At 37.2% G+C, this 15,134-nt stretch overlaps 1 protein-coding gene and 1 long non-coding RNA gene across 6 annotated transcripts in view; both read right to left on the reverse strand.

Moving 5' to 3' along the window:
• The window catches only part of pde8b (phosphodiesterase 8B), a 54,748-nt gene that overhangs the window by 24,619 nt on the left and 14,995 nt on the right, over nucleotides 1–15,134 (reverse strand). For 4 of the 5 annotated variants that reach the window (XR_003596475.1, XM_028024987.1, XM_028024988.1 and 1 more), the window contains exon 2: nucleotides 14,177–14,233. Coding sequence is in view for 4 of the 5 variants with exons in the window: in XM_028024987.1 (XP_027880788.1) it covers nucleotides 14,177–14,233 (57 nt within the window). In the remaining variant the exon portion in view is untranslated. Of the gene's footprint in view, nucleotides 1–14,176; nucleotides 14,234–14,309; nucleotides 14,457–15,134 lie in introns of those variants that run through there. The other variant, XM_028024989.1, reaches the window with a different exon arrangement.
• Nucleotides 3,623–6,743, reverse strand: LOC114149276 (uncharacterized). Its single transcript, XR_003596476.1, has 3 exons — nucleotides 6,706–6,743; nucleotides 5,173–5,278; nucleotides 3,623–4,302 (listed from the first exon to the last, which is right to left on the reverse strand). It is a non-coding gene; the product is annotated as an uncharacterized LOC114149276 (long non-coding RNA).

Consider the following 15,134-nt stretch of genomic DNA (forward strand, 5'->3'; position numbering starts at 1 on the left):
TCCTTTTGAAGAAAATGAAGAAGAGTAACTACATTTCCACTTTCTCTCATACCGTATATGTACTCTTTTGGCTGAAACTGAACAGCCAGCAATCCTCAAACGCTGCCGATGGGATGCACAGAGCTTTTAAGTCGCTTTTTTGATCTCAAACCGTGCTTGGACCACTGACAACACCAGCCACCTTTAGTACATTGATGCAAAAAAGCAACATAGCACACAGGCACGCTCTCTGGCAGCTGGACCGCAGCCAGAACTAACAGCACTCGGCTCTGCCGCGCAGCAGCATCACCTCCTGACTCCCTCTGAGGACAACAAAGGATACGGGGACAGAGCGAGAGTACGGAGGGTGTTATGCCCAGAAATGCATGCCTGCCGAGAATTGCATCCCCTGTCGCGGGAGCGCGCATCGCTCTAAACTCTCGTATATTGATGAGAAAACGGACTGAAATATGACCGAAGAGGACATTTTTGAAGATATTCGTAACATTATCACGTTTCTTAATCATGTAAGACATAAAACGGTGGGTTTTATTTCGCAGATTAATTGAAATAAATACGGTTTTTATAGCTTTATTGAAACATCTGAGTCGAACGTTTTTCAGTCAGCGTCTGATGAAAATGGTCTCCGCAGATGGCTTGAAATTCCCCGATTTTTCTTTTGACACAATGGCTTAAAGCATTACAAAACAGAAGCCCGTTGTGTAGAATATTTTATATCACCCTTTACTGTCTAGTCTATTAATGTAGGGGGGATGATTTTAATTTCTGAGCCTGCCAATATTTGTATCCCCTGTCTATTGTCCTGTTGATATGAAACTTTACAGAAGTAGCTCAGAGAACAAGTGTCATTACGTAGAAAAGGTAAAATCACTCTTAACTCTGTATTTCTCCATTTTAGCAGGGGATGCATTTTACGGCAAAGCCTATTATTAGCCTGCCAAAATATGCATGCCCCCTCTATTTTCCTCAAACATTATAATATTGATATGAAACTTATACCAGCAGTTCATAGAACAAGTGTGATTATGTAGAAAAAGTTATTCCACTCATAACTCTGTATTTCTCCATTTTAGCAGGGGATGCATTTTTGCAGAGCCTATTATTAGCCTGCCACAATATGCATGCCCCCTCTATTTTCCTCAAATATTATCCTATTGATATGAAACTTATACCAGCAGTTCATAGAACAAGTGTGATTATGTAGAAAAGTTATTCCACTCTTAACTCTTTATTTCTCCATTTAACCAGGGGATGCATTTTACGGCAAGGCCTATCATTAGCCTGCCAAAATATGCATGCCCCCTCTATTTTCCTCAAATATTATCCTATTGCTATGAAATTCATACCAGCAGTTCATACAACTACTCTGATTATGTAGAAAAAGTTATTTCACTCTAAACTCTTTATTTATCCAAGTTAGCAGGGGATGCATTTTTTGGCAATATGGATGTCGAGCCTGCCAAAAATATGCATGCCCTACCTATTTTCCTCAAATTTTATCCTATTGCTATGAAATTCATACCAGAAGTTCATACAACTACTCTGCTTATGTAGAAAAAGTTATTTCACTCTAAACTCTTTATTTATCCAAGTTAGCAGGGGATGCATTTTTTGGCAATATGGATGTCGAGCCTGCCAAAATATGCATGCCCTACCTATTTTCCTCAAATTTTATCCTATTGCTATGAAATTCATACCAGTAGTTCATACAACTACTCTGATTATGTAGAAAAAGTTATTTCACTCTAAACTCTTTATTTATCCAAGTTAGCAGGGGATGCATTTTTTGGCAAAGCCTATTATTAGCCTGCCAAAATATGCATGCCCCCTCTATTTTTCTCAAATATTGTCCTACTGATATGAAACTTATACCAGCTGTTCATAGAACAAGTGTGATTATGTAGAAAAAGTTATTCCACTCATAACTCTGTATTTCTCCATTTTAGCAGGGGATGCATTTTTTGGCAATATGGATGTCGAGCCTGCCAAAATATGCATGCCCCCTCTATTTTCCTCAAATTTTATCCTATTGCTATGAAATTCATACCAAAAGTTCATACAACTACTCTATTTATGTAGAAAAAGCTATTTCACTCTAAACTCTTTATTTATCCAAGTTAGCAGGGGATGCATTTTTTGGCAATATGGATGTCGAGCCTGCCAAAATATGCATGCCCTATCTATTTTTCTCAAATATTGTCCTACTGATATGAAACTTATACCAGCAATTCATAGAACAAGTGTGATTATGTAGAAAAAGTTATTCCACTCATAACTCTGTATTTCTCCATTTTAGCAGGGGATGCATTTTGTGGCAATATGGATGTCGAGCCTGCCAAAATATGCATGCCCTATCTATTTTCCTCAAATTTTATCCTATTGATATAAAACTTATATCAGCAGTTCATTGAACAAGTGTGATTTTGTAGAAAAAGTTATTCCACTCATAACTCTGTATTTCTCCATTTTAGCAGGGGATGCATTTTTTGGCAAAGCCTATTATTAGCCTGCCAAAATATGCATGCCCCCTCTATTTTCCTCAAATATTATCCTATTGCTATGAAATTCATACCAGTAGTTCATACAACTACTCTGATTATGTAGAAAAAGTTATTTCACTCTAAACTCTTTATTTATCCATTTTAGCAGGGGATGCATTTTTTGGCAGAGCCTATTATTAGCCTGCCAAAATATGCATGCCCCCTCTATTTTTCTCAAATATTGTCCTACTGATATGAAACTTATACCAGCAGTTCATAGAACAAGTGTGATTATGTAGAAAAAGTTATTCCACTCTTAACTCTTTATTTCTCCATTTTAGCAGGGGATGCATTTTTTGGCAATATGGATGTCGAGCCTGCCAAAATATGCATGCCCCCTCTATTTTCCTCAAATTTTATCCTATTGCTATGAAATTCATACCAGCAGTTCATACAACTACTCTGATTATGTAGAAAAAGTTATTTCACTCTAAACTCTTTATTTATCCAAGTTAGCAGGGGATGCATTTTGTGGCAATATGGATGTTGAGCCTGCCAAAATATGCATGCCCTACCTATTTTCCTCAAATATTATCCTACTGATATGAAACTTATACCAGCAATTCATAGAACAAGTGTGATTTTGTAGAAAAAGTTATTCCACTCTTAACTCTTTATTTCTCCATTTAACCAGGGGATGCATTTTACGGCAAGGCCTATCATTAGCCTGCCAAAATATGCATGCCCCCTCTATTTTCCTCAAATGTCATCCTATTGATATGACATTCATACCAGTAGCTAAGAGGATAAGTGTAATTATGTAGAAAAGGTAAAATCCCTCTTGACTCTTTATTTTTTCAAGCTAGGAGGGGGATGCATTTTTTGGCAATATCGAATTTGAGCCTGCCGATATTTGCATGCCATACCTATTTTCCCCAAATATCATCCTATTGATATAAAACTCATACCAGCAGTTAAGGGAACAAATGTGATTATGTAGAAAATGTTATTTCTTTATTATCGCTATTGCAAGGATACTGAAGGAAATAAATCTGACAATGCATCTTTGCTAAATGTAAAGCATACACAAACCATTTTTATTTTGGTTTAACATAAAAATTAAATCACTTTTTTTCATTAATTTCAACAAAAGAATATTCATAACAAAAATTTTTGGAAAACCAATTAAGTCAACAAAAATTATGTCACATGTTTAAACTGAAAATCCACTGAACTGCAGTCATTAACGAATTAGATTGGTACAAACATAAAATCTATAAACACATTGCACAGCAGTAGTCTGTGTCGGTTTGTGGGACCTTAATGCAGCCTTGATGGTACCACCAGTTGCATCTGTCACATGTGATCTGTAAATAAATAATACAAAATGGTCAAATAACAACATAAAGAATGTTTTTTTTAGTTCCTTATCTGTTTACTGAAGGTGATATTGGGTTTTGCCAACATAAAGCTTCTTCTTAATTATCAATATATGATTGGTAGAACTTTATTTGAGGAGATGACAGCATGTTCCTGACATGTATGGAGGTAAAAAAAATTCTAGGACCACAAGCAACTGTGTTTAATGTTTTACGACTGTACTTAAAAAAAAAAAAAACTTAAGCTACTTCCCACTTACCTGCCTTGGGTGTTTATTTATTTTATTATGATTTATTTTTGTATATCTACATACTTTGCAACTATTTTAAGGATGGTATATGGTTTGCTTGAATTGATTTTTCACTGCATTACATTGTTGTCTTACCCACATGTGATCTTCTGTGTCCTCACTGCCACAGTGTCTGCAGAGTCTCCACTGACTCTACAGAAAAACAAACCGCATCTTTAAATCAATGTTATAAAATAATCTTAATGGTATTTTTTTTTCTTTTAAATAATTCCATTTGTTAGTGTTCTTTTGAAAGTGGAACAATAATCCTCTGTGTAGATCTCAGTCGTCTAATCATCCCTTTTTGATAATGTCTGGTCTCATAAACAAATACAAGTAATAGAAACTGTACATCATATTGGCATATTAGGCAGGCGCACATGGTGTCTGTCTATTCATGAATTGAAACACACATGTATTTAAGGTATTTCTGGGATTTATGGTAAAAGAAAGCATCACTTAGTGTTTACCTTTTTATAATTTTCTCCAACTTAAGCCACTGAAAGTATAAAAATGGCATTCAGAAAATTTTAATATGTCTACATATATATGTGTATACATCTTGTGAAATTTGTCATTTTGTAAATGTTAATTTTATGAAAACACAGTAATGAATATAATGGTTCACATAATACATCTCATTCCAGTTTTGTACTTTCACAAACTGCAAGTCCTTTTGCTTATTAAGTTACATTAAAGCTACTCAAGAAAAGTGTAATTGTATCCTAGAACAATTTTAAGTTTGTTGATTATGTTTTTTGCCTCAACAGTTATTGGGCTGTGTTATGTGTAATTTATTTATTAGAGATCAAGGCCAGGTGTATTGAAATGTTCTTCACTAATTGAATTTGACATAAACACTAGCATGATTGTACTTCACACATCTGCAAAGTTCAATATTTTAATATTTCTAATTAGATAAAATAGCTGACCTAACACAATTTTTTTGTGCGTGCATGATTTTACACACAACATAGTATCCCACCCACATAGGAACTGAATAAAAAATATGTCAAAAGATACCTGATTCTGAGAGAAGTGTGGAAGACATGTTGAGTCTCATGGTATTAACAGCTTCTGCTACTGATGGAAAGTTCAGGTCCTTGTTTTCCAGTATGCACTCTGCAAACTGTAAAGGCAAATATATTTTTTTCAAAAAAGAAAGAAGAGTAACAGCGGACTCATTACAAATACAAAATATTTGTCAAAGTATTAGATTGTCATATAGAGGTCATGACATTTATGAATAATTTAACATTTTTGCTATACTTATTTCAGACTCTTTCCATTGTCATTAAAATAAATCAACCATGTAATAAAGCAATATAATTCATAAACTACATTATATTTCAGGCAGAAATGCACAGTTTAAGTTGTTAAGCCAAAGCTGTTCATCATCTTAAAAGTTCTACTCCTACAAAATAGCATTAGATTAATGGCAATGTGATTATTAGAAAACCACTTTCATATTAATCTTTTTTTCACAACATCAAAAACGTAAACAAGCATGTATACCAATATATTGATATATAATTCTATCTATCTTCAGACATAGATAGATATACATGTATGTGGAAAGAGACAGAACAGTACACATAAAGGTTATATAAATTGATTTGTAAACAGACAATGTTCTACATTACATAAGAAATATAAGTAATCATAGTCAAGTATATACAGTACAAACCAAAAGTTTGGACACACAGTTGTGTCCAAACTTTTGGTCTGTACTGTATATATATATATACTGTATATAAAAACATAAAACCACGGCTGCCCAAATCACGGCAGAATTAAATGTGCACCTCAACTCTCCTGTTTCCACCAAAACTGTCCGTCGGGAGCACCACAGGGTCAATATACACGGCCGGGCTGCTATAGCCAAACCTTTGGTCACTCGTGCCAATGCCAAACGTCGGTTTCAATGGTGCAAGAAGCGCAAATCTTGGGCTGTGGACAATATGAAACATGTATTGTTCTCTGATGAGTCCACCTTTACTGTTTTCCCCACATCCGGGAGAGTTACAGTGTGGAGAAGCCCCAAAGAAGCGTACCACCCAGACTGTTGCATGCCCAGAGTGAAGCATGGGGGTGGATCAGTGATGGTTTGGGCTGCCATATCATGGCATTCCCTTGGCCCCATACTTGTGCTAGATGGGCGCGTCACTGCCAAGGACTACCGAACCATTCTGGAGGACCATGTGCATCCATGTATATATATACACTGCTCAAAAAAATAAAGGGAACACTCAAATAACACATCCTAGATCTGAATGAAAGAAATATTCTCATTGAATACTTTGTTCTGTACAAAGTTCCATTTGCACAACAGCAGGTGAAATTGATTGTCAATCAGTGTTGCTTCCTAAGTGGACAGTTTGATTTCACAGAAGTTTGATTTACTTGGAGTTATATTGTGTTGTTTAAGTGTTCCCTTTATTTTTGAGCAGTATATATATACTGGTATATATATATATATATACATATATATATATATATATATACATATATATATATATATATATATATATATATATATATTTAAACAGCACTTACTTTAAGCGCAAACACACCACATGAAACCACATCTTGCTGGATGGCATGTTATACTGTTTCACATTTCCACATTGACACTTTCATCCCTTTGCTTCTCATAAATGTCCTTGTTGAGAGGATAAAATGTTAAATTAACATTCTAGTTATCCAATTATGACATTTTTTATTATAATAAACAATAATTGTTCTTGTTTTTCTCACCTTGTTACTTCCAAGCACCTCTTCACATCTTTTTGGGACTCTCCAAGTGAGTTAAGGAAACCTATTGTTATGAATATTCTTTTGTTGAAATTAATGAAAAAAAGTGATTTAATTTTTATGTTAAACCAAAATAAAAATGGTTTGTGTATGCTTTACATTTAGCAAAGATGCATTGTCAGATTTATTTCCTTCAGTATCCTTGCAATAGCGATAATAAAGAAATAACATTTTCTACATAATCACATTTGTTCCCTTAACTGCTGGTATGAGTTTTATATCAATAGGATGATATTTGGGGAAAATAGGTATGGCATGCAAATATCGGCAGGCTCAAATTCGATATTGCCAAAAAATGCATCCCCCTCCTAGCTTGAAAAAATAAAGAGTCAAGAGGGATTTTACCTTTTCTACATAATTACACTTATCCTCTTAGCTACTGGTATGAATGTCATATCAATAGGATGACATTTGAGGAAAATAGAGGGGGCATGCATATTTTGGCAGGCTAATGATAGGCCTTGCCGTAAAATGCATCCCCTGGTTAAATGGAGAAATAAAGAGTTAAGAGTGGAATAACTTTTTCTACAAAATCACACTTGTTCTATGAATTGCTGGTATAAGTTTCATATCAGTAGGATAAAATTTGAGGAAAATAGGTAGGGCATGCATATTTTGGCAGGCTCAACATCCATATTGCCAAAAAATGCATCCCCTGCTAACTTGGATAAATAAAGAGTTTAGAGTGAAATAACTTTTTCTACATAATCAGAGTAGTTGTATGAACTGTTGGTATGAATTTCATAGCAATAGGATAAAATTTGAGGAAAATAGGTAGGGCATGCATATTTTGGCAGGCTCGACATCCATATTGCCAAAAAATGCATCCCCTGCTAACTTGGATAAATAAAGAGTTTAGAGTGAAATAACTTTTTCTACATAATCAGAGTAGTTGTATGAACTGCTGGTATGAATTTCATAGCAATAGGATAAAATTTGAGGAAAATAGGTAGGGCATGCATATTTTGGCAGGCTCGACATCCATATTGCCAAAAAATGCATCCCCTGGTAACTTGGATAAATAAAGAGTTTAGAGTGAAATAACTTTTTCTACATAATCAGAGTAGTTGTATGAACAGCTGGTATGAATTTCATAGCAATAGGATAAAATTTGAGGAAAATAGGTAGGGCATGCATATTTTGGCAGGCTCGACATCCATATTGCCAAAAAATGCATCCCCTGGTAACTTGGATAAATAAAGAGTTTAGAGTGAAATAACTTTTTCTACATAATCAGAGTAGTTGTATGAACTGCTGGTATGAATTTCATAGCAATAGGATAAAATTTGAGGAAAATAGGTAGGGCATGCATATTTTGGCAGGCTCGACATCCATATTGCCAAAAAATGCATCCCCTGGTAACTTGGATAAATAAAGAGTTTAGAGTGAAATAACTTTTTCTACATAATCAGAGTAGTTGTATGAACTTCTGGTATGAATTTCATAGCAATAGGATAAAATTTGAGGAAAATAGGTAGGGCATGCATATTTTGGCAGGCTCGACATCCATATTGCCACAAAATGCATCCCCTGCTAACTTGGATAAATAAAGAATTTAGAGTGAAATAACTTTTTCTACATAATCAGAGTAGTTGTATGAACTGCTGGTATGAATTTCATAGCAATAGGATAAAATTTGAGGAAAATAGGTAGGGCATGCATATTTTGGCAGGCTCGACATCCATATTGCCAAAAAATGCATCCCCTGGTAACTTGGATAAATAAAGAGTTTAGAGTGAAATAACTTTTTCTACATAATCAGAGTAGTTGTATGAACAGCTGGTATGAATTTCATAGCAATAGGATAAAATTTGAGGAAAATAGGTAGGGCATGCATATTTTGGCAGGCTCGACATCCATATTGCCAAAAAATGCATCCCCTGGTAACTTGGATAAATAAAGAGTTTAGAGTGAAATAACTTTTTCTACATAATCAGAGTAGTTGTATGAACTGCTGGTATGAATTTCATAGCAATAGGATAAAATTTGAGGAAAATAGGTAGGGCATGCATATTTTGGCAGGCTCGACATCCATATTGCCAAAAAATGCATCCCCTGGTAACTTGGATAAATAAAGAGTTTAGAGTGAAATAACTTTTTCTACATAATCAGAGTAGTTGTATGAACTTCTGGTATGAATTTCATAGCAATAGGATAAAATTTGAGGAAAATAGGTAGGGCATGCATATTTTGGCAGGCTCAACATCCATATTGCCAAAAAAATGCTTCCCCTGGTAACATGGAGAAATAAAGAATTAAAGAGGGATTTCACCTTTTCTACATAATCAGAGATGTTCTATGAATTACTGGTATGGGTTTTATATCGATAGGATAATATTTGAAGAACATGGAGAGGCCATGCATATTTTGGCAGGCTAATAATAGGCTTTGCTGTACATGCATCCCCTGCTTACATGGAGAAATAAAGAGTCAAGAGTGAAATTACTTTTTCTATACAATCACACTTGTTTTATGAACTGCTGGTATACATTTTGTATCAGTAGAATTATATTTGTGGAAAATATATAAGGCCTACATGTATTGGCAAGGTAATAATTTGCTATGCCAGAAAATGCATCCCTCTGCTAACTTGAAGAAATGAAGAGTTAAGAGGGACTTCACCTTTTCTACGTAATGACACTTATTCTCTGTGCAACTGCTATACGTTTCATATCAACAATAGACAGGGGATACAAATATTGGCAGGCTCAGTCATTAAAATGCATCCCCTCTACATTAATATGCTAGACAGTTAAGCATGATATAAAATGTTCTACATAATGGGCCTCTGTTTTGTAATACTTTAAGCTAATATGATGTTAAAAGAAAAATCGGGAAATTTCAAACCAAATGCGGAGAGCATTTTCTTCAGACACGGACTGAAAAACGTTCGACTCATTTGTCTCAATAAATGTGTAAAAACCGTATTTATTTCAATTAATCTGCGATATAAAACCCACCGTTTTAAGGCTGACATGTTTAAGAAACGTGATATTGTTACGAATATCTTTAAAAGTTTCGTCTTCGGTCATATTTCAGTCCGTTTCCTCATTAAAATGCGAGAGTTTAGAGCGATGCGCGCTCCCGCGACAGGGGATGCAATTCTCGGCAGGCATGCATTTCTGGGCATAACAAGGGTCAGCACTCAGAGAGAGAGAGAGGGCAGACGATGAGGGAGAGCGTAAAAGAAGCAGAGGATGTCTAAAGTCATGACTTTCCACAAATCTTGTGCTGTTAATAAAAATGTAAAACAGGAGTATTGTGTCGCGTAGTGCCTTTACAGGTGGAAACAGATAAAACAAAAAAAACACTGAATGAGGAAAAAAAACGAGCGGCGCTGGCACAAGAGGCTAGAAACTGAAGCAGCGGTCGGAGGGAGAAGGTGGACTCTTACTTGTGAGTGCCTGTGAAAGGTCTACAGTCTTTGATCCCGTGCAGGCTTGTGTAACCATGATGCTAGCATGTGAAATTCCACACACAGGGGACCCCACGGACACCGGAGCGCACACCTTCCACCCGGGAATGTTACCAGTAGAGGGCTGATAGGAGGCGCTGTTGGTCTGATGCGCGCCGGCGTATTTAGACAAACAACTTCTCTGCACCACCATCTGCATGTAACTCTCTTTATCTTTATCCTTCTATATCAACATCTCTCCATATGTGTATCTATATTTGTACCTCTCTATAGCTCTCTCTCTCCACACATCTCTCGATATTTAATCTACATTTTAAATACCACGCAAATCAAGCTGCACCAGCCGCCCCTTACTGACCTCCCTGCTCGCACAGTTAGCATTCACGCTAGCCCGGCGGCTAATCCTCGACGGCCGCTGTTGGCTGCCTCACGTTTCCAGAGTTCACCGGGTCAATTTGCCGTGTTAAAAATACATCTGAGTGAGAGAGTGTTTCTAATTATTGGTCACTCCAGCTTTTATGCCGTAATAAAACTGCTGTCCACTTGAGTCATGTCAGTCTTATAAACCTGATCAGAATGTGAGTGGTGGTGTCTGGCTGGTGTTACTGTAAAAGCTTATGATACACTTTGTTTTCCTGAGGAGAGTGGAGAGGCCTTAAAAACACAAAGGACCAACATAAGCGGTTGTAGCACATTTGAATTTTACTTTCATCTGGTATGGTAGTTTAAAAGAGGAGCCACAAGCCAATAAAGACTTATTACTTATTATAAAATGCTATTGTAATAAATGTTATCAAGCTGACAGTCATTCTTAGAATGAAAAGGGACAAAAAATCGCACTTTTCTATTTTGATAGGTAGAAATGACTAAAGCTTATCAACGACACAGTCACAAATGTTTTGTCTGCACGGTTTCACTTGAACTTCGTACATACTTGATCAACATTTTCTAGAACCTTCACTTGCAGAAGGACCTTAACGTGTCTCGTAAAACTTCTCATCACCTTAATCTGTCTGCATTTTGTCACATTACAGCCGCGAGCTCCAGCGACATGACAGGAAATAGAGAAATGGTCTTCAGGGTAAAGATTTTTCTAACAAACAGAAGCCCGAATTGCTTGCACGTGTATTCAGCCACCCTAAATCAAGACTTAACCCTAACCATAGCAACAGACGTTAGCTGAAAGGTGTCAGAGTAAAACGCCTCGTGTTGTTTAATAATAACAAAACCCCAATAAAATACATCAAAGATTGAGGCTCTGACTGGACAAAATATGAAAGACTTACAGGGCCGTCAATACTGCATAAGGCACTGCATGTTCTGCAACAGCTAGCATGAGTTCATAAAAGTTTTAAGTGACAGAATGATTGAAACTCCACGTTTTACAGCATGCTGCAGGTACACCGCAAATGGACGTTTGAGAAATATGATCGCATAAGAGCTGCTTTCCTTTAACTCGCCTGTATCTGAAGTCCATTACTAGATGAAGGAAGTATACAGAGATTTTGAAACTGTCCAGGCCTGAGAGGCTGCAACAGTAAATGTCAAGGAAAAACTCTCAATATATTGCTCTCCCCTGCAGAGCTTTTTTTTTTTTTTTTTTTTTTAAATCTTTCTTTTCATCTCTATGTTCCTGTAGAGGGGAGCGGTGAGGACAAAGAGGGGTTAGGTCATGGACACAGAAGAGAGTTTGGAGGTACAGCTGCAAACATGGAAGAGGGCATATTTTAGGGGAGCAGTTTAGGGTTTTATAGACCGTAAGAAAAGGGCTCTAAAATCTTTTTTTTTTATAAAGCTCCCTCCACCTGCACAAATGTGTCTTGTCTGCTCTGTAAGATTGATGGACGGACAAGAGCGGCGTGCCAGGCCTGAACTCAGAAACCCCTGGAGCAAGCAAATCGAATCAAGGCAATAAACGAGCGCCTAATAAAGCGGCTCATTCCCGAACTGCAGGCCGAACCGCCAGAACAGAGGAATGCTTTGTGGCGCTCACATCCCGACCATCTGGGTAACCTCCACAAGCTTTTACTTCCCTCCTGTCCTCCCTCCCCCCCTGTTACATAAGGATAAATCTCCCCGCCATACGTCCTAATCCGTAACCAGAGGATGAGCGCAGACAATCCCCGACTCAGAACCCGGTGCCTTGCGTTCTTGATGAAGAGAGAGGAGATGGAGGCGCGGAAAAGGCCGTCCAAAGAGGCCAACTCGACCACGGTAATGAGAGTCAGCTCAGGACATGTTTCGCAACAAAAAAGCAACAGCGGGTCACAAGGGACGGATCACAAATTTGGTGTTATTTTATTTTTATGTGCGAGAACTAAATCCAGCTTTTATTGGTGCGACTAATAAAAAAATATATCTTTTAAGGACAAACTCGGGGACAAAACATCTTTATCTTACTTCGTTTCATATGAATTTTTTCCCATCCGTCTTTCCAGTCAGATTTTAAAGGGGCAGTATTATGTTATGTCAATTTTTATTTTAGCTTTGCATCATGTTATGGTGTTATTCCACGATCAAAGCATGCCTGGAGTGTTGCTTTGATTCTTTCATGCATGTCTTACAGAGCAGAGAACTTCCCACACGGCTCCTTCAGACTAGCCAGCTTCAATTAGCAAACATCTAGTGGAACGGCGCATCTACTGAGCTCATTATAGAGGCCACTTCTCAGTGAAACGCTGGTAAAAACGTTGTTAAAGAGTTAATAGAGGAGCCATGTTGTGATGACTTCCTGGAGGTGGAGTTTCAGAAAGAGCAGGAGTTTTTAAAGAGACAGAGGCCCGATTTCAATACAATAAATATTAAAGTAACATTTCTTTTAAGTCATATTTCACATATATAGCGTTTTTTATAACAGTTGAAGGTAACATAGTTACTTGCTACTTGTACTATAAAATGAGACTCTGAGGCTGGAAAACGCATAATGCTGCCCCTTTAAGGCTGTAAAGCCACCATCAGTTATCCCAACAGACTGATTTGATTCGGTTGTTTTCCTCTCTGAGTTGAACTTAGTTACTATTTACGGATGAATTAAGAGTCAAGTATTTAAAGGCTTTTGCATAATTTTATTACCTAGGTCTTTTCTCCCATATTACATTAACAGAAGGACCTTAGCTAAACCCAACTTAGTGCACAAGTGGGCAGTCTCTGTACCGACACTGAACTGAAGAGAAAATTACACTGTGTACATGATCATGTACACAGTGTGACACATTTTACTGGACGATAACAAATTTTACTGGACGATAAGCTGTCCTGGAAACCATTGTGATAAACAACATTGATAATTAAGTAATGTATTGAAAATGGCATAATAATACAAGTTCACTCTCAAAGATCAACACACTTAAATTGAGTAAAGAACACTTTGCACTGGAACTAGAAGATATTTTAAATACAAAAAATAAAAGTATAAGCCTAAATAATATAGATTCTGAGGCAAGATTTGAAAACAAAGATTCACCGATGCTTTCCATTCAGTCTAACTGAATTTGACCTTTTTTGTAAAAAAAAAGAAAAGGGTTTATATTAAAAAATATATAATATATATATAAATATAATATATAAATATATATAAAAATATACGCAGTAATTATGAAGACATACCAAATCAATAATTAAACAACATATTTATAATTTTCCTTTCACATGGCAAAACACAAACATGTTCAAGACGTAGAAAAAGTGGTCTGCTTTTCTTTTTTTTTTTTTTTGACTGAGCCTTGAATCTGTGGAGCTCAAACATGGATCCAAACTATTAAAAAGTTAGTGTTTGCAGATGCTGCTACACGCTCTTACTTGAATTGGCTCCTTAGTCAGCCTCATAGGTCCCACACATTCTTCTGTGGCAGAAACCTGCAGAAGGAACAGAAATGATTATCAACAGAGAACACACACACAAACAACTAAAAACAGTGCGAGCATCTCTCACCATTTTACCACTGATGTCAAGAAGCATACTGGCATATTGCTTTTGTCTTGCTCAACCTGTCTGTTACCGCTTCTAATCTTCTTCTCTGCTTGCTTTCGGTTTTAAGTCCACGCAGCAACAAATGCTGTCAGAAAGGAGACGAGCTGAGTTAAACTCTCCCCTCCTAATATTCCGTCTGAATCTGTAGCTGCAGCTTTTGAGGTTAAACTCGCCCAGGCTGCAGTCATGGGTATTTTTCACGGAGCTAGAGCGGTCAGCAGTCGTTCGCTGCAAACCTCTTTTAGAGGGTATTAGCTGCCTAGCCACAGACTGAACCCGCCGGGTTTACCGGCTTAATCCCACTGAGGGATCATCTCACACACCGTGCTGCAGGTACGTGTGTGTGTGTGCGCGCGCGTGTGTGTTTTCTCTTCACGCACTTCTTCTAAACCACATGCGTCACTCAGATGTGAATGCACAACTCAGCTGCATGTGCATCTTTCCAAGCATATGCGTGCACAGACACGGTTAGCGTCGCGCTCAGAGGGAATAAGAGGTGCGTTCTGTCATGAAGTGCTGTAGCTGACACAGCAGGAGCTCCGTGTGTCATGATTTGGTATTAGCTTCTGTAAATCCACTTGTTTGTGAGCTGGCTGTCTCTTAAGCAGGGGTCTTAGACAGAAGATGCGCTCATACGCCACAAAGGCCCGAGGGGACACGTTCTGTCTCTGGGGCGAAGCAAACACTCTTTAGGGATAAGAAGGTCAGGGTGTAAGGTGGTGGAGTTTGGCATAAACTATTTAACTGTCATACAAATGGTGTAAAGAAGGTAGGAGGCGGTGACTC

Source organism: Xiphophorus couchianus, chromosome 8 (assembly GCF_001444195.1).
Source record: "Xiphophorus couchianus chromosome 8, X_couchianus-1.0, whole genome shotgun sequence".
NCBI classification, from domain to species: domain Eukaryota; kingdom Metazoa; phylum Chordata; class Actinopteri; order Cyprinodontiformes; family Poeciliidae; genus Xiphophorus; species Xiphophorus couchianus.